This window comes from Myxine glutinosa, chromosome 1 (genome assembly GCF_964187855.1).
Source record: "Myxine glutinosa chromosome 1, kmMyxGlut1.1, whole genome shotgun sequence".
In the NCBI taxonomy this organism is placed as follows: Eukaryota; Metazoa; Chordata; class Myxini; order Myxiniformes; family Myxinidae; genus Myxine; species Myxine glutinosa.
The window spans coordinates 221928089-221949103 of record NC_136261.1 but is presented as its reverse complement, the minus strand read 5'-3'; the positions used below and the strand labels follow the sequence as shown (position 1 = coordinate 221949103).

The 21015-nt window shown below is 46.3% G+C and overlaps 1 protein-coding gene across 1 annotated transcript in view; it reads left to right on the top strand.

The window, feature by feature from the left end:
- LOC137436360 (volume-regulated anion channel subunit LRRC8C-like) overlaps positions 1 to 21015 on the top strand; it is a 124790-nt gene that overhangs the window by 60924 nt on the left and 42851 nt on the right. The window contains exon 5 of the mRNA XM_068130107.2: positions 1792 to 1882. Coding sequence (XP_067986208.1) covers positions 1792 to 1882 — 91 coding nt within the window. The remainder of the gene's footprint in view (positions 1 to 1791; positions 1883 to 21015) is intronic.

The window sequence follows — 21015 nt, the reverse complement described above, 5'->3', positions numbered from 1 at the left end:
CCGCCCTGATTGGCCGAATGTTCGCGCCTTCCCCTCAACCAATCACACGTTCCCTAGGCGTGGCTCCAGCCTGCCACGATGTTTGTCGCCCATGGTGGTGTCGTATGTGGCCGCTGCCTGCTTGTCTTCCAAAGTCATTGTTGTAAGGGAGGGGAATTATTTACTGTGGTGCACTAATGGGCCTATCTCATGTCTATGTGAGTGTGTTGCCATAATGGACACTGGATTGGCGACAGAGGGAACGACAAAAGAATTTTACCCATAATCCCTGCACTAATTAGCCTGCCCCGCCCCCCTCGCGGCGGGGACACAGATACGCACTTATATTGACATCCGGGCTACACACAGAACTTATTACATATAGATTCCCTATCACGACAGTCGAGTTACCTACCTATACAGATCTACCTGGCTCTAGATATTCCTCTACCCAAATTCATAACAATATGACCACAAAAATATGACCACATATATGACAATCACCACATATGACCAAGATCCCAAAGACCACTCTGACAGAACTGCAGAGTTCCTTGGTTGAGATGGGAGAACCTGCCAGAAGCAGCACTTCACAAATCTAGGCTTTGTGGGAGATTGGCCAGATGGAAGCCAATCCTGAGAAAAAGGCACATGACAGCATGCCTGGAGTTTGCAAAAGGCATGCGAAAGACTGGGAGCATAAGGCAAAATATTCTGTGGTCTGATGAAACAAAATTGAACTCTTTGGCCTGAATGCGAAGTGCTACATCTGGTGGAAACCGAGCATAGTTCAACACCCATCGAACACCATCCCTACCATGAAACATGATTGTGGCAGCATCACATTATGGGGATGCAATGGCAGGGACTGGGAGACTTGTAAGGATAGGGGGAGCAATGAATGGAGCCAAATACAGGCAAATCCTTGAGGAGAACCTGCTTCAGAGTGCAAAAGACCTTAGACTGCGGTGAACATTTATTTTTCAACAGGACAATGGCCCCAATAATACAGCCAAAGCAACATTGGAATGGCTTCAAAACAAGAACATAAAAATCCTTGAGTGGCCCAGCGAAAGGCCAGAGTTGAATCCCACTGAGAATCTGTGGAAAGATTTGAATATTGCTGTTCACTGATTCTTCCCATCCAACTTGACAGAGCTTGAGCAAATCTGCGAGAAAGAATGGGAGAAATTCCCCAAATCCAGATGTGCAAAGCTAATACAGACATGCCAAAGAAGACTCAAAACTATAATCAATGCCAAAGACACTTTGACGAATTATTGACTCAGGGGGCTGAATACTTGTATAAATGAGATATTTCTGTATTTAATTATTGTCAGTAAGTTTGTAAAAATTTCTAAAAACATGTTTTCACTTTGACATTCTTTGACATTATGGGGTATTTTGTGAAGATCAGTGACAAAAATTTTTAAATTTCATCCATTTTAAATTCAGGCTGCAATCCTGTAACATCAAAATGTGAAAAAGTCAAGGGGTGTGAATACTTTCTGAAGGCACTGTAACTATGCACTCTGGCCTGGCGAGAATGGATACATCGCCTCAAATACAAAATCGCAATAAAACCTCTGACCATTATAAACCCTGCGATGCCTCATTCCCTCTTTTAACACAGCTTTCTTTTATAATCATAGCTTTTTTTAATAACCACAGCTTTCTTTCTATATATTTATTTCATACATTTTCCGACGAGTCGTAAAATGGGCACTGTAGCAAAAGTATGGGTTGGCATTCTTCTGAAATACTGGGATAAAAACAATGGTAACTGATGTTTAATGTCCTACTTGTGTGCAGCAATGTGGGGCCAGGTGGGACAGAGACTGAAGCTGGGCTCACTGTTTTGGACAAAAAAGACGCAGAGCAAGCTCGTGCCCTCTTTGAGAAGGTGAGAAAAGTTCCAGGTGGTAGCTTTCTTAATGAACATCTGCATATGTAATAGTCCAATGCTGTCTCTCTGTCTTTCTGTCCCAACCTGAAGCACGGATATCAAACGCTCCTCGGAGAGAAAAAAAAGAAGTAAAAGTTGCTTCAAATTAATCAAGATCTATGGGAAAAGTAAAATATTTTGAACAGTTAAAACATTTTTTTAAGCCAAGCGGTGTATAGGCAACAGACCGCTGCCTCCGTTGCTCCCAAATTTATATTTTCTTTGCTGTTAAATAAATATATTAAACCTCCCATTTTTAGCTCTAACAACCAGTGCAAGAATAAACGGCTTCCTTATTTGTTTATTTTTTTTACGTCATAGTATTTTTATCATGGACTTTTGCAAATATTTCATGATCATCATTTTTAAAATGCAACCATATTATCGAGCCATTAGGGGCACGGCATAAAGTTTTTATCATTGTGTAATTTTGTTTCTTCTGTGTTGGTGCAAAATAGACATTCATCATCTGCGTGGAATTTTTCCGTTTTTCAGGTGACAGCTTATCTGTGCATGCTATTTTTCAGTCGACAACTAGTGTAAACAAGTACAAAAAGTTTTAATTAAAACAAAAGCCGCGTCGATGTTACACAATGCCTAGATGCAGCTGTGCCTAAAACGTCGATGTTATAGTATAGGCACAGGACATTCCTATTGATTCGATTACTTGATGTTATTTTTGTGCAAAGTGAAAATATATCTCGGCAATTTCCCGTGTGTGGCGACGAATTTTTAATATATCTCGGCATTTTCCCGTCTGTTATTTCAGGCGGTGTATGACTGACCATGCCGCGATTTAAAAAAAATATATCTCGGCAATTTCCCGTGTGTGGCGACACGTGAACGAAGCTATGCTCCTCTCTCCACATTATTGTGACGATGTATAAATTAAATATTTCATCGTGACGATTGTCATCAAATGGACGAATTTTTAATATATCCCGGCATTTTCCTGTCTGTTATTTCAGGCGGTGTATGACTGACCATGCCGTGATTGTAAAAAAATATATCTCGGCAATTTCTCGTGTGTAGCGACACGTGAACGAAGCTATGCTCGTCTCTCCACATTATTGTGACGACGTATAAATTAAATATTTCATCGTGACGATTGTCATCAAATGGGCGAATTTTTAATACATCTCGGCATTTTCCCGTCTGTTATTTCAGGCGGTGTATGACTGACCATGCCGTGATTGTAAAAAAATATATCTCGGCAATTTCTCGTGTGTAGCGACACGTGAACGAAGCTATGGTCCTCTCTCCACATTATTGTGACGACGTATAAATTAAATATTTCATCGTGACGATTGTCATCAAATGGACGAATTTTTAATATATCTCGGCATTTTCCCGTCTGTTATTTCGGGCGGTGTATGACTGACCATGCCGCGATTTAAACAAAATATATATATATCTCGGCATTTTCCCGTCTGTTACTTCGGGCGGTGTATGACTGACCATGCCGCGATTTAAAAAAAAAATATCTCAATGGACTTGAAGTTACCGGCCTTTGAGAATTCATTTCGTTCTATAAAGGGCAACTATCATCGGATTTTCTTCCCGTTTTTTTCAACCGAGTCTAAAACTATGTTAGCGACTGTGAAAAATGAAATGATATATCGAATTTGATTTGAAATAAAACTGTGTGAGAGAGGAAGACACCACGGGCCTACAAAACAGGCCTCAAAGCTATGCGAGTTAATAAAATGGTGGATATTTGTTTATATGAAGCCTCTCCCACAATGGGTGGAGCTATGGTTCCCAGAATGGGTGGAGCTTTGAGGTTTTGTCTTCTCTGCAAGAACAAGAACAATAAGAAGAAGAAGAAGAACAAGAAGAACAACAACAACAGCAGAGGGCACTCTATTAGCAGCGTCTGCGACGCGGCTAAAAACAAGTGTTTATCATTAAAAGACTATGTAAATACCCTTTTGTAAACATTTTAAATTCATAAACACTTTGCCTCAAATGAAAATGTTTTAAGGAAACAAATTAAGTCAGTAAACAGTTTGCCAGAAAAGGTGATAACGACAGCATATTGGCTCAAAAGCAAAAAGACAAGCACATTACCATAGAGAAAGGATATCCATCTACTACATACAACTAACTACGACTTATTTAATGGCCAAATTATTCCTACCTTCTTAAGGGGTCAGCCAGACAAAATTTTTGGCCTATATTTTTTACGACCCGTAAATTTACGTAATTTTAATTTATGTAAATAATTGTAATTTTAATTTTTAATTTTAAAATAAAATTTTCATTTTAATTTAATTAATTTTATTTTTAATTTTAAAATTAATTTTAAAATTAATTTTAATTAATTATAATTAATAATTTTTTACTATAATTAATATAATATAATTAATCTAATTAATATAATAATAATATATAATACTATAATTAATACATAATACTATAATTAATATAATATTAATATAATATATTAATTAGAATTAATATTAATAATTTTTAATTATTATAATTAAATTAAAATTATAATTAAAAATAATTTCTAGTAATTTTAATTTTAATTTTACGTAATTAATTTACATTTACGACCTAAATCAAGGGGTAGCGTTGCCAAAAAAAGACCTCATTACTAGTCCCTTCATGAAACATCAGTGCAATGTCTATTGTGTGTAAAAGATACACTGTGGATCGCACCACGGCAAACCTCAAAATACGAGGAATTTCCATACTGGAAATTTATGAGCAGAGAGGCCCGACTGGCCACGCCTAATGTTCGACTATAAGTGATTTTGGCAGGAATTTGGAATTTACTCAATATTCCAGAGATATTATTTGATTTTTTTGTGTGATAAATGTTAGCTGTTTCACGAGCCTCGATCCTGTATACAAAAAAAGAGAAGATCTACTTTTGTGTGCAATACATAGCTGCGGATAGCATTATTTGCTGGGGACACAGTTGTGCCGCTGATGCAGTGCCCATTGCACGTTAGATCAGAATTTAGCCAGGATGTTGGTGATAGCTCACCACCGTGGGACCTTTTGTGAAGGACGCTGTGGGATCTTTACCATTCACCAACTAATTCTGGCAGATGGGACACCCAGTTTAACTTCCATCTGAGGGAAGACACACATTGATGCCTCCTCTCCCTGTTTGCAAAACACCAGAAGATAAATAAAGAAGATAAATATCCACACTTTGCTAAAGAGTCTGTCGAATCTTTAACCTCCACAAACATGCAGTACTAGCAATCAAGTCCTCCGTATAAAAATTTATCTGATGGATGACACCACATTTATCCCTTGCTGTGCATGCAAAACTCCAGGATGACAGTTTATTGCTGAGTTGAAATTCAAACTCAGGATAGAACTGAAACGGCTTATTGCTGGAGTGCTTGCTTGAGTGTTAAAGCCACTTAGCTTTCATGGTGATATGGCAGCCCGGTACTTTGTGGGAACATCCCAGGAGTTAGGAAGGCAAAATAAATTAGAGGATTAAAAGCAACGGGACAAGTGCGATGGTTGAGAGGTATGCGTTCTCGCTATAATCTGCCTAGCCTGGGTTTAAATTCCAGCCCAACTATAAACTGTTGTCCCAGTGTTTCACAGGCAGGGTGATTCATCAATGTGTGTGTTGTTCCTCAAATCGACGTTAAAGTGGGCGTCATTATCTACCGGATTTTCATCATTGTTAAACATCTACCAGATTTTCAACCGCTCCTCTCTCTCCCCTCCTCACTCTTCCCTCTCCCTCCTCACTCTTCCCTCCCCTTACTCATCCACCACCTCTCTCTCTACCTCCCCCTCCTCATTCTAGCCCCTCACTCCTCCACTCCCTCCTGTCTCTCCCCTCCCACCACCTTCCACCCCCCTCCCCTCTCTTTCCATCACTCCTCCTCCCTTTCTCCCTCGCACTACCCTTCCCTCCAGCATGTACAGAATAATGACATGTGGTGAGGCTTTGCTCCTCCCCCCCTCCTTTCTTCCTCTCTCTTCCTTATCCTCCCCCCCCCTCCCACTCCTATCTCCCCCTTCCCAACTCTCTCCCTCTGGGCCCCAACTGAATCTCTCTCTCTCCTCTCCCTCTATTTTTCTTCCCGCCCCCTCTCTCTACCTCCCACCACCTTCCACCCTCCTCTCCTCTCTTTCCATCACTCCTCCTCCCTTTCTCCCTCGCACTACCCTTCCCTCCAGAGTGTACAGAATAATGACATGTGGTGAGGCTTTGCTCCTCCCTCTCCCTCCTTTCTTCCTCTCTCCCTTATCTTGCCCCCCCCCCTCCCACTCCCATCTCCCCCTTCCCAACTCTCTCCCTCTGGGCCCCAACGGAATCCCTCTCTCTCCTCTCCCTCTATTTCTCTCCCCCACCCCTCTCTGTCTCGCTCCTCTCTCCCTCCCCCCCTTTTACTAATGGGAAGCTCACCACACCAATGGGAACAGCCATTGCGATTTACAACAGGCAACCAATGACGTCAGGATGAGATTCTGTTGAGTTGTTCAGTTGGAGGGAATCTCATTATGTATAAGGCTTTCCACAAGTAAACAAATGAAATAGAAGTTGTGGATAGTCATGTAAAAACAGTGTACTAACCAAACCTCATCCTTTTCTGAGGTTTATTTCCAATAGACCATTGCATCATGCTGCTATATGAGCATCCCTAAATAAAACATATTTAGGGAATATTAAAGCACAGACAAGCAATACTTGCATTTTTCCAAATGCCCACAATGTTTAAAATTTATAGAAAAGCAACCGAGAAGTAATGACTACCACCTACAGGTTTCAGTACTGCTGACATGGTCTACACGTCAGGAAAGTATCCAAACAGCTAAATGAAATCCCAAAAAATTAGAGACTACATAGCAAACGTGCTCATATTGCAGACCCTATCAGGTTCCTTAACCTGCTGATTCTGCTCACACCTTAGAGTCTACCTTCGAGTAAGTCTTCGGCTTAGACTAACTCTGGCACCAAGAATGCGTCAAAACAGGCTCAATCATCAATATTATAAATGAAAGAAGACCCTTTTCAGGGCTTGCAAAGACACTCATTTGTTTGAACATCAAGGGGTAGCGTAGCTAAAAAAGACCTCATTACTAGTCCCTTCATGAAACATCAGTGCAATGTCCATTGCATGTAAAAGATACACTGTGGATCGTACCACGGCCAACTTCAAAATACGAGGAATTTCCATACTGAGAATTCATGAGCAGAGAGGCCTCATGAGCACTATGGAAATACCATATTTGTCGAAACAGTAAAAACAGAGGAAAACTAGAGAGTTCATAGAACACATTACCCCACAGAGTATTGAGAAAAAGGACATGGGGTGGGTCTGCTAACGGCAAATTTGATTGGTCGTGATGATGTAAAATGCCATTATATTTTACTCAAATACTGCTAAGCAGCATGGATTTGAAAGTGCCAAAAAGACGATTTGTGTTCTAATGTGTTCAAATATAGAATTCAATTGAAATAAAATAATGATTTTAGGAGTTTTAGAAAAATAAAAAATTCAAAGGTTTACCGCCATTGATGCATCATCTTTTACACCACCTTATCTAACACGTTACATTTGTTCTTCATGCCTGTTAATTGTGTCTTTTATGACATCCTTAACTAGAACGACACTCATCGACGTCACGACGTTTACCTATATGCCTCCACCCACATTATTACATCATTATAATATTTCTACCAAATTTGATTTAAATCTATTCAGCTTTTCTCAAGTTATCACATTTTTACCTGACATGACCTCTGACCTTTTACCTCTTAACCCCAAAATTTAATCAGTTCATGTTTACATCATTATACATACCTGTACCAAGTTTTAATTAGATCCCTTTAGCCATTCTGCAGTTATAGACCTATTACAGACTTTGACCTTTGACCTCTTGACCCCAAAATCGAATCAGTTAATCTTTACATCATTATACATACCTGTACCAAGTTTGAATGATATCATTTCAGCCGTTCTCCAGTTATAGACCTATTACAGACTTTAGCCTTTGACCTCTTGACCCCAAAATATAATCAGTTCATCATTATAATCAGTTCTTTACATCATTCTATGTAATTGTACCAAATTTGGTCAGAATCCCATCACTGGTTCACAAGTTATCGTGGTAATAGTATTTTTACCTAACATGACCTCTGACCTTTGGCTTTTGACCTCGTGACCCCAAAATCCAATCAGTTCATCTTTACCTCATTATACATACCTGCACCAGTTTTGACTAAGATCCCTATAGCCGTTCTCAAGTTATCACGGTGAAGAAAACCTATCACGGACGGACGGACAGACGGACGGACGGACAGCCAAACGGATAAACTGAAAGCATAATGCCTCCGGTGACTTCGTCGATGGAGGCATAAAAACAGTACGTTTTCTGATTTGAATGATTTTCAATATTGTATGACTGTCGGAGGCAGACAGACTAAAATAAATTATCTCACACCTTTCTGCGCTTGCGCAATCAGGCGAGATTCCGAACAATTTACCAAATTCAGAGCCAAAGTAGTACTAAACTGCAGGTTATTGTTCCGATTTCCGTTCAAAATATAGCATTCAATTGAAATAGAGTTGTTCCTCGATCATAAACTGATGTCTGTATACACAGACAGACAGACAAAGTGAACTAGATGCTTATCCCCACTTTTCACTTTGTTGGTGCAGGTTAACATCAAAATTCTGACCATTTAATCTCCAAGCGGACTTTCATGTGTCTTTCACTGAGGAGAGGCTTCCATCTGGCCACTCTGCCATATAGCCCAGATCGGTGGAGTGTTGCAGTGATGGTTGTCCTTCTGGAAGTTTCTCCCATCTCCACACAGGATCTCTGGAGCTCAGCCAGAGTGACCATCGGGTTCTTGGTCACCTCTCTTACCAAGGCCCTTCTCCCCCGATTGCTCAGTTTGGCCGGGCGGCCAGCTCTAGGAAGAGTCCTGGTTGTTCCAAACTTCTTCCATTTAAGAATTATGGAGGCCACTGTGCTCTTGGGAACCTTCAATGCAGCAGAGATTTTTTTTGGAGGCTTCCCCAGAACTGTGCCTCGACACAACCCTGTCTCTGAGCTCTGTAGGCAATTCCTTCGACCTCATGGCATGGTTTTTGCTCTGATATGCATTGTCAGCTGTGAGACCTTGTATAGACAGGTGTGTGCCTTTCCAAACCATGTCCAATCAATTGAATTTACCACAGGTGGACTCCAATCAAGGTGTAGAAACATCTCAAAGATGATCAAGAGAAATGGGAGGCACCTCAGCTAAATTTCAAGTGTCATAGCAAAGGGTCTGAATACTTATGTAAATGTGATATTTCAGTTTTTTCTTTTTAATAAATTTGCAAAACTTTCTAAAATCCTGTTTTCTCTTCATCATTATGGGGTATTGAGTGTAGATTGATGAGGGAAGAAAATGAATTTAAAGGATTTCAGCATAAGGCTGCAACATAACAAAATGTGAAAAAAGTGAAGGGGTCTGAATACTTTCTGAATGCACTGTGGAGGTGCAAATATTTTCCGTTTATCCAAGATGGCGGCCGAACCACGTGACCGATGACGTCAACATTATTTTTTTCTCCACAAATTTATGCCTACATGACGCTCCAGAAATTTCATCTTGATAGGATGAAGTTTTGTACTTGTCGAATTATGACGTCATAATGGAGGCACCTATGACATCATTAACGTATTTTATTCCCCATGGAGAGTTCTTTACAATGAACCATGTCTCAATTTTTTTCTATTCAGCCCTTTTGGAGTTAGAGGTGCAAAATGTTTCGGTTTTTCCAAGATGGCGGCCGAACCACGTGACCTATAACGTCATAATTATCATAAAAAAATTATACAAGTGGAGTTGCACCTAAGGTGAAATTTTCCAGTCAATCGGACCAACGGTTGCAGAGAAAATCATATTTATTCTGTGCGGACAAACAGACAGATAGACAGACAAACAAACGGACGTAAATGCAATACCTTCTCCTCTGGCGAGGGTAAAAACAACCCCTCATGTCCAGAGTTTCAACATCACACTTATTTATTTTTGCCCTTAGCTCATTTGTACGAGTGACATAACAGGTAGAGAGAGAGAGAGGGAAAGGGGGAGAGATAGAGGGGAGAGAGATAGAAGGTGAAAGGGGGAGGGGGGGGCGGAGGAGCAGTGGGGGGGAGAGCATAGAGGGATTAGGTAGGAATAACCTCTTGAGTGAGCGATGTTGCTTGTGCATCGCCTTGGTGCTGAACACTCCCAGGCATACGGCTCGATAGGCGGCTTGTGCGCTCACACCTTGAAGAGAGCTTTTATGCTGAACCAAAGCAGAGCCCACCAGGAACTAAAGCGAGCCGATCCAGTAAAGTGGCTCCCTTTTATTACTTCTCCCCAGGGTAGTGCTTAGACCTCCCGTTGTGTGCCCATTGGCTGACTATCTGGAGGGTTTTCCCCCACCTTACTGGAGCCTTGTGGTCCTCCATGGCATTCCAACCATGTGGATGTACCTTGTTCTTGGTGTGTCTGTCCACTTGGCTGCCCAGCGCCACAAACACACTATGTGGAATCTTGCGCTACCATGATCGATTTAAGGAAAACACTTAACAGAAAACAATGTGGAAAACCGCATAAAACACAAAGGTGGGGATATGGGTGTGTAGACACAAGCATTTTTGGAGGGGAGATTGTCTGTCATACACTTATTACGTATGCTGACACTTTGTTCTTTATACATACTAGGGCATGCCCGTACTATATATATATCTAAAATTATATCCCCCCCCCCCTCTATTTACATGAAATGGTTTGGTTCATTCGCAAAGCCAAAGCGCACGACTTGCGAGTACGGTGACAATCCCCCCCCCTCTATTTACATGAAATGGTTTGGTCCATTCGCAAAGCCAAAGCGAACGGCTTGCGAGTACGGTGACAATCCCCCCCCTCTATTTACATGAAATGGTTTGGTCCATTCGCAAAGCCAAAGCGAACGGCTTGCGGAGTTTGGTAAATAAATCGCCATAGCTCGGTAACTACTTCTCCGATTAATATGAAACCTTGAACAGGCACATCCTCGGGTCCCCAGCAATATACCTGGCAAGTTTCAAGTATATCGGACCCGTGGTTGTCGAGAAACAGCGGTCACAGGCACACAGACACACACACATACACACACACATACACACACACATACACACAGAGATTACTGGAATTATAGATAGATGCAGCATAAGGCTGCTGAGTAGCATCATTGACTGAGGGCGCAGCTGTGCTGCTGATGCAATGCCCTCTGCTGGTTGGGGCAAGAATTTGTAATTTGGCCCTGGTGCTGGCTATAGCTCACCTACTCTTCGCAAGGACACCACGGGGTCTTTAATGTCCACCATCGAATGCTGGCATATGGCACACCCGTTTAATGTACACCCGAGGGATGGCACACACAATGATGAATCACCCTGTTTTTGAAACACCGGGATGACAGTTTACAGCTGGAACAAAATTCAAATCTAGGCTAAATAGCTAGAGGTGATTGTGCATCCTGTACCTCTACGCTATCCTGTCAGCCTATGCTTGTACTGAACATGTACTATGGAAATAACTAGTATACACTAAATACAATTAACCCCAAGACATATCTGTAACAATGCCTTTGCGATGGGTGGGGTAATCCACTGGCAATCTCGGAAGAACACCAGAAATCCTTGATTGCATCGATGGAGTTGATACTAAACAGCAACAAGGTCTGGACCACATTACAGAACATTCGCAATGACCCAAGAAAGGTGAATCGGAGCTATAACACCACTGTGCACCAGGTCACTTACCATATGCTTGGAAATGGCCGACGCACTCCAATTCAGGACAAACAACCATATCCTCACATGAATGACACAAACATTTGGGCGACCTTGGATTTAAGAAGCCGTTTTAAGCCATACTTAAGAAGTACTGCAGTTATACAACTGGTGTACTGTGGGTAAGATTCAAACAGCAAAAGCCGAGCAGAAAACCCAATATGTATCCTCACCCGAACAACACGGTAACAACCTATCCTAACCCTAACAACACAACCCAAACAACACGGTAAAAAACACATATGAACAAAAGGAGGAAGTCGAAGCCAGAGGTACTCCTGGGGGTGGGGTGGAGAGAGGGCAGTGCAAGGAGAGTGAGGAAGAGAGTTTTCGATAAAGATAGCAACCCCACTACCAGGACGAGGCTCAGGTCTATCATACCGGAGGAGGGAGTAACCTGGGAGAGATACCAAGGAATCAGAGACATCTTGAAGGAGGAAAGTTTCTGTTAAGCAGATCAAGTCTGGTTTGTCAGAATCAACCTGTAGGGAGAGATCAATCAGGTTTGAGCGAAGGCCCCGGATGTTTGAGGTCCATACCGTTAAGGAAGAGGGAGGGGGAGCATCGGATGCAGTCTGATGTGGAGGTCTATCATATCATTTCATATCAGTGCCATATATCAGTATCATATCAGTCATCAGTGCCACTCCTGAAACTAGTAAAGGATGCAGCATCAGCCAAAGAACTTCAGATCAATTTTCCTGCTGTGCCATACATGCAAATTATTTGAACGTCTTATACACCTCACTCTATAAACTGAACAATACCTGATCAACAAGCAAGGTGGCTTCCATCCTTCAAGGTCATGCTCCATTTAGCGCAATAGGTAGAGGATATAGCTTTGAAAAATCTTTGGTGAAACGAGCCATGTTTGTCGATTGGTTGGCCGCATATAACCTTGTCAACCATCAGTGACTTCTTGTCAAGGTTCTCATCATAATCGAAGACCTCATGTACTGCAGCTTGTACGCACTCGGTTGGGGAATCAACGATTCTAGGTGTAATGGTGCGGAAATTGCAGCTGCTGGCTTCACCAGATTAATGGTCTTCGACAAGGCAGTGTGCAAGCACCAATGCTAATCAACATCTACAAAAAAAGGACCAACCAATCCACCCAGGCAAATTATCTCCATTTGCGCTGATGACCTATATTTGACGGCTCAGGATAAACAGTTTCACCATAATGAGGACTCGAGATGGCTTGACCTCGTATTGTAAGGAGAAACGTATTGGACTGACCCAATCAAAACAAAACTCCACTCTTCCACTGCCTGCAACCCTCATGGTTAAACTGCCAAAATCAAGACTCTCTGCTCACCTTCACTCCTTCATTCCTCTTTTCTCCCGCCTCTGGAACAAACTCCCTCACTCTCCTCAATCCCACTCCTCCCTCCAGGTCTTTAAAACAGCTGTTCACCACCATCTCTTATCTTCCCCCATCCAAAACCTTGATATTTTCTACCCCTGTTGATTCACCCCAGATCCACTTTTTTGAAATACCGACTTCTTTCCTGGAAGTCCGAGCAGTGTCCATGTGCTTTGTTTTTTTTACCTCCCCCCCCCCCCATGCCTCCTCCCCCCAAGCCCTCTCCCTCCCACAGATCTCCCGATGTCCCTGCTCTCTATCTTGTCTCCCACTCCCTTTATCATATGTTTTATGTGTCAGTTTGTCTTTTTTATTGATCAATGTTAGCTCTTCCACGAGCCTCGATCTTGTATACAAAAAAAAAGTCTATGTTTTCCACTTGAATAATCCAGAGGCTGAAGCCCAACTTAAGGTCACGTGAAATGGGAAACAACTGAAGCACTGCTCCAATCCAACTTGTCTGGGAGTGACTCTCGACCGACCCGCAGGCTGACATATAAAGTGCATATTGGAAAGATTAAGGGTAAAGTGCGTGTCCGTAATGGTAAACAATCTTGAAAACTCGTAGTGGGAGTCAAAGCGAAAACAGCACGGGTGTTAACCCTTCATCGGAGATTTTTGCTCCAATGAAGGGGTAACGCCTGAAATGTGAGCTTCACGTTGCCTCCCAAGGCAGATAGCGCATCTCAATTAACGCCTTGTTCATTTCATCCATTGTTCTACATGTCTGCCGATGAAGATCGACACGAACATCTATCAGCGAGACGATAGTTTTTCATTCAACAGAGTATGCATGTGCTGTATGGAAGAGATCCACACACATGAAGATAACTGACGATTGATTGAATACTAGTTGCCTTTGTATCATCAAACATCTCAGGCCGTCTTTAACTGCTCGTGTTTAATAGCTCATCCTGACATCAGAAAGGGCTGGCAGATTGGCCTAGACGTACGCACACTCGCCTCTAAGCTGTCTTAGCCAGGGTTTGACTCTGGACCCAGTCATCCTGGGGTTACTTTTCCCCCTCTGGACCCAGTCATCCTGGGGTTACTTTTCCCCGCAGACATTTTTTTTTGGACTCTGGACCCAGTCATTTTGCAGTCATTTTCCCCACAGAGCAGGGGTTGGCCTTTTAAAGGCACCTTGGTCCCCTTTTTGAAGCAATGTTTTATGGCCGGATGCCCTTCCTGCCGCCAACCCTGTTGGTCGCCTCTTCCGACACAGGGAATTACCAGTGAACTGGTACTCAATTTGTCGACCTCGGAAGGATGACAGGCTGAGTCAACCCCCCTGGCGTTAATTCAGCGATCGACCGGGATTCGAACCCAGGATCCTAGGATCCCAAGCCGGCACCCTAACCGCTAAGCCAACACCAGGGGGTTACACAGGCAGGGTGATTCATAAATGTTTGTGCCCTTGCGAATGGACTTTAAACGGGAATCCCGTCTGCCGGCACTAGGTGGTGGATGGTAAAGAACCCACAGTGTCCCTCACGAAGAGTAGGTGAGCTGCTACCACCAGCACCCTGGCCATCCATCTACTAGAAATGGACGAGTTGTGTGTGCGTGCGTGTGTGTGAGGCATACCTTTTGTGTCTATTAATTGCGTACGTACATTAATTACTTACTTACAATTGAAATGTTCCTTTTAACTCTTTAGACTGCTGAGACCCCTTCGACCTTTGAAGACCCTTTAAGAGGCCTAAGATCCTTAAGACCACAAAGACCCCTAAAGACACAGAGGACCAAAAAGTCCCCGAGGACACAAAAGACCCAAAAGTCACCAAGGACCCAGAGGGACCAGAGGACACAAAATACCCCAAAGACCCAGAAGACCCAAATTATTTAGTAGGTAGACCCAAAAGTCCCTGAGGACGCAAACGACCCAGAAGAACAAAAGGTCCCCGAGGACCCAAAATACCTAAAAGTCCTGGAGGACCCAAATTATCCAGTAGACCCAAAAGTCCCCGAGGACCCAAAAGACCCAAATTATTTAGTAGGTAGACCCAAAAGTCCCTGACAACCCAAAAGACCGAGAGGACTCAAAAGACCCCCCGAGTCCAGCAGGCAGGTGACACACACACACACACACACACACACACACACACACACACACACACACACACACACACACACACACACACACACACACACACCTGAGACCGAGTGAGACAGATGAATTACTCTCTCCCAGAATATCATCAGTAAACCAGGGCTGGCAGGAAAGCCTAGGTTAGAGGGACGCAGCCTCACCTCTAAGCTGTCTAGCCAGGGTTTGAATCTCTGCTCCCATACAAATGGTCAAACCGGTGTTTCACAGGAAGGGTGATTCACCACTGTATGTGCTTTCCCTCAGATGGACGTTAAACTGGGCGTCCCATCTGCCGGTGTATTAGTTGGTGGACGTTAAAGATCCCACAGTGTATTTCGTGAGTTGCAGCTGATCACCTCCATTCTTCGACAGCTCGCCTACTCATACCATTCCTGAACAAGAGCCAAATTGCTGCTATAATCTACAGGAGCCACTGCATAAGCAGCAAAGCTGTACTCCCAGCAAATGTTTCTACCCACCACCATGCAATGCAGACAACATGGGAAGAAGAAGATCAGTGAACCAACCATGTTGTTATTGACAATGTGTGATTGCAAAATGTTATATGTTTCCTGGAATGAGCTCGAATACCTGAAGCTTACAATCCCAATCCTTAATTAATACTGTTGCCTTCGCTAGATTTCAATCTCAAAGATGGCAATACAAAGTACCCTCACCACAAGGCCCATATTTTGCCGAACACTACTTTACCAATGTTTTTAAATTTCCATTTTAAACAAGGACAAAAAGACATTAAATGGCATGGCCCCCGTGGTTTTAGTAATTTGGCTGTACGGAGCTAAAGGCCCCTAGTCAACCATCTTTAGTCAGATTACAAAACAAGTTCTTCTGCGTATGTATACTCTCGTGTATTGTCTTTGTGCCAAGCTGGAACAAAAGCGGACCATGCATGTCGGGAAATGGTTGGGGACACGTTTAAGTAACAAAATGGCCACCAGTCGGCCATCTTGGATCTGATCTCGAAAAAAATGGAAGCATATCTAAGCCGTCATTCCTTATCAGTGTGCCAAGTTTCAATATGATCGGTAAATGCATGTCCAAGAAATAGTTGAGGACGTGTTCAATATCGTTTTTTTTTTTACAACTAAAATGGCCGCCAGTCTACTAGTCGGCCATCTTTGATCACATCGAAAAATAACGTGAGGCGCAGGTGTATGTCATCATGTGCTGTGTTTTTTCCATGTTTCAACAAAATCGGTCCATGCATGTTCAAACAAGTACAAAAAGTTTTAATTAAAACAAAAGCCGCGTCGATGTTACACAATGCCTAGATGCAGCTGTGCCTATAACGTCGATGTTATAGGCATAGGACATTCCTATTGATTCGATTACTTGATGTTATTTTTGTGCAAAGTGAAAATATATCTCGGCAATTTCCCGTGTGTGGCGACACGTGAACGAAGCTATGCTCCTCTCTCCACATTATTGTGACGACGTATAAATTAAATATTTCATCGTGACGATTGTTATCAAATGGACGAATTTTAAATATATCTCGGCATTTTCCCGTCTGTTATTTCGGGCGGTGTATGACTGACCATGCCGCGATTTAAAAAAAAAAATCTCAATGGACTTGAAGTTACAGGCCTTTGAGAATTCATTTCGTTCTATAAAGGGCAACTTTCATCGGATTTTCTTCCCGTTTTTTTTCAACCGAGTCTAAAACTATGTTAGCGACTGTGAAAAATGAAATGATATATCGAATTTGATTTGAAATAAAACTGTGAGAGAGGAAGACACCACGGGCCTACAAAACAGGCCTCAAAGCTATGCGAGTTAATAAAATGGTGGATATTTGTTTATATGAAGCCTCTCCCAAAATGGGTGGAGCTATGGTTCCCAGAATGGGTGGAGCTTTGAGGTTTTGTCTTCTCTGTAAGAACAAGAAGAAGAAGAAGAAGACCAACAACAACAACAACAACAACAGCAGAGGGCACTCTATGACGAGCATCTGCGACGCGGCTAAAAATATTTGAGGACACGTTTAAGTAACAAAATGTCCGCCAGTCGGCCATCTTGGACTTGATCTCGAAAAAAATGACATGCTTATGTAAGCCATCATTCATTATCTATGTGCCAAGTTTAAACAAGGTCGGTAAATGCATGTCTGAGAAATGGTTGAGGATATGTTTAACATCAGATTTTTTACAACGTATCTCGTTGGAGATGCATATCTCCAACGAGAGGTCATGTTTGATCGCATCACGAAACAAAATGATGTGCTTATGTATACCATCATGTATTGTCTTTGTGCCAAGTATGAACCAAATTGTTCCATACAAGGTTGAGAGATATGGTTGCGGAAGGACACACTGAAGCATGGACGAGACCCAATCCATAAGCTCCCGTTTCGGACTAAGTCCAACAGGGTCTAATTATAATCCATGACCTTGTGGCGGACACAAAAGCCCACTGGCGTGGTGACATCATTCCGCGCACCAAGTGGGCGGTGGCCACGCACCAGGGGTAGGCGTGGCCTCATGATATACACCGGGCGCCCAGCCCGGGACAGTACAGTGTTACAGTGTAGTCTTACAATAAAGACGTTTATATGTTACCGCTTGTCCGCTTCCTCCTTGCTCACAAGCAGCGCGCGTAACGCCGCGCTTTACTGGTGACCCTCGACGTTGGATCTGCTGGAGCGATCCTTCCACACGCGATGCCATCGCCATGACCGACTTCGTCAAACTTCCGGAATTTTGGGAGGCTCAGGCCGAAGTCTGGTTCGTCCAGGCCGAAGCCCAATTTCAGCTTCGGCGCCTCACCGGCGATGACACGCGCTATTGCCACGTCGTCGCCTCCCTCGGGCCCGGCACGGCCGCTCGAGTTGTGTCCGTCCTTCGCCACCCACCGAACGGCCACAAGTACGAGGCACTCAAGCGGCTACTCCTAGCCACGTTCGGCCTTACGGACGACGCACGGGCCGACCGCCTCCTGGATCTCCCCGAGCTCGGTGAGACGCGCCCGTCGGTCCGAATGGACCATATGCTGTCACTGTTGGGCGACGAAGCCCCCGGTTCGCTATTCCGGGCGCTTTTCCGGCGCCAACTTCCAGCGCAGGTCCGCCTCGCGTTGGCCGGGACCGAGCTAACGGAACCCCGAGCATTGGCGGCCGAGGCGGACAGGTACTTCGCCGCTTCGGACATGCGGGCGAGCGTCGGCGTGGCCGTCACGGCCCTCGACGCTGATGTTCAGCAGCATGTTCCACAGCATCAGCTTCTACAGCACGCTGATGTTCAGCAGCATGCTGATACGCACCTCGTGAACGCCGCCACGCCCCGCCCACCGCCGCGGCGAAAACCGCCACCGCGGGGAAACCCGCCAACTCCACCGGCCTGGCGGAGCCAGCCGCGCTCCTCCAGCTCCACCACCTGGTGCTGGTTCCATGCCAAGTTCGGCCACGAAGCTCGGCGGTGTCATCCGCCGTGCTCCTTCAACGGGTCGGGAAACGCCCGGGCTGGCGCTCAATAGTGGCGATGAGCGCCGGCCATTCGAACAGCCTGCTGTTCATAACGGACACCTTCTCCAGGCGCCGTTACCTGTGCGACACGGGAGCGCAGGTGAGTGTCATTCCCGCCGGCACGTCAGACAAGCACGCCGCGGGTGGGGGCCCCGCACTGCTTGCCGCGAACGGGACGCCCATCCGTACGTACGGAAAACGCTGCCTCTCTCTGCGGTTTGGAGGGCAGGTTTTCCGATGGACGTTCGTCACCGCCGACGTGCCCATGGCACTGCTTGGCGCGGACTTCCTGTGCGCTAATGGGCTCCTGGTCGACGTCAAGCGCAGACGGCTTGTCCAGGCCGAGACGTTCAGCTCGCTTGCTTGTGCGTTGCCCAGCTCAACGAGCGGCTTGCCAAGCGGCTTGCCGAACGATTCGGTTCCGGCCACGTTGGTCTGTACGCTTCCGGCAGCGGACGCATTCACCCGCCTCCTCGCCGGCTTCCCGGCCCTCACGCGGCCCACCTTCTCGGCGGGGGCCGTCAAGCACGGGGTGGCCCATCACATCCCCACCGTCGGGCCACCGGTCTACGCCCGGGCACGCCGCCTCGAGCCGACGAAGCTGGCGGTGGCAAAAGCGGAGTTCGCTACCCTGGAGCGACTCGGCATCGTTCGGCGCTCAGAGAGCGCTTGGGCGTCGCCGCTGCACATCGTGCCGAAGCCCGGCGGGGGATGGCGACCGTGCGGGGACTATCGCCGTCTCAATGACGCCACGACTCCCGACCGCTACCCCGTCCCCCACATTCAGGACTTTTCCGCCCGTTTGGCGGGCAGGTCCTTCTTCTCGAAGGTGGACCTCATACGCGGCTACCATCAGGTCCCCGTCAGGCCGGAGGACGTCCCGAAGACGGCGGTCATCACGCCATTCGGACTCTTCGAGTTTTTGCGCATGCCCTTCGGTCTGAAGAATGCGGCTCAGGCGTTCCAGCGACTGATGGACAGCGTCCTGCGCGACTTGGATTTTGTCTACGTTTACCTGGACGATATCCTCGTCGCCAGCGCGTCCCGCAAAGAGCACCTACGCCACCTCCGCACGCTCTTCGAACGCCTGGGCCAGCATGGCCTGATTGTGAACCCCGCAAAGTGCCGGTTCGGCGCCGCCACAATCGATTTTCTGGGGCACCGTTTCACCAGGCACGGAGCCGTCCCCCTACCGGCCAAGGTGGAGGCGGTGAAGGGGTTTCCGCGCCCCCGCACGATCAGAGGGCTGCAGGAGTTCCTGGGCATGGTGAACTTTTACCATCGGTTCCTGCCCCGTATCGCCCAGCTCCTGCGCCCCCTGCACGAAGCTCTCCGAGGTAAGCCGGGCAAAGGCGACGTTACCTGGACCGAGCAGATGGACACGGCGTTCATGGGCGCGAAGCTCGCCTTGGCTAACGCCACCATGCTCGCGCACCCGGCGCCCGATGCACCGATCGCCCTCACCACCGATGCCTCGGACTACGCGGTGGGCGCAGTGCATGAGCAATGGGTGCGTGGAGCTTGGCAACCGCTGGCGTTCTTTAGCCGGCAGCTTCGCCCGCCCGAACGCCGTTACAGTACCTTCGACCGCGACTTGCTCGGACTTCACTTGGCGGTCAGGCACTTCCGCCATCTGCTCGAGGGCCGGGCGTTCACTGCCTTCGTCGACCACAAGCCGCTGATCTTTGCGATGGGCAAAGTCACCGAGCCGTGGTCGGCCCGGCAGCAGCGTCACCTCTCGGCCGTGTCCGAGTACACGACGGACATCCAGCACGTCGCGGGGAAGGACAACCCGGTGGCGGATTGCCTTTCCCGGGCCGTCGCCCACGCAGTCCACCTCGGCATCGACTATGCCCGGATGGCAGCGGACCAGGCCGCTGACCCCGACGTCCAGGCCTTGCGGACCGCCGTCACGGGCCTCCGCGTCACCGAGGTGCCGTTTGACGGCGCGGGCGCGGCCCTCTTGTGCGACGTCTCCCTCGGGCGTCCTCGCCCCATCGTGCCCGCGGGCTGGCAGCGCCAGGTGTTTGACGCCATCCACGGCCTGTCCCACCCGGGCGCGAGGGCCTCCCAAAGGCTGATCGCCGACAAGTTCGTCTGGCATGGCCTCCGGAAGGCCGTCCGCGGCTGGGCCAGGACGTGCCTCGCGTGCCAGCGCGCCAAGGTGCACCGGCACACCCAGGCCCCGTTGGCCCCGTTCACGGTGCCGGAACGCCGGTTTGACCACGTCCACGTGGACCTGGTGGGACCTCTGCCCCCCTCGCGGGGTTTCACCTACGTCCTCACCATGGTGGACCGCACCACCCGGTGGCCGGAGGCCGTGCCCTTGGCGTCGACAA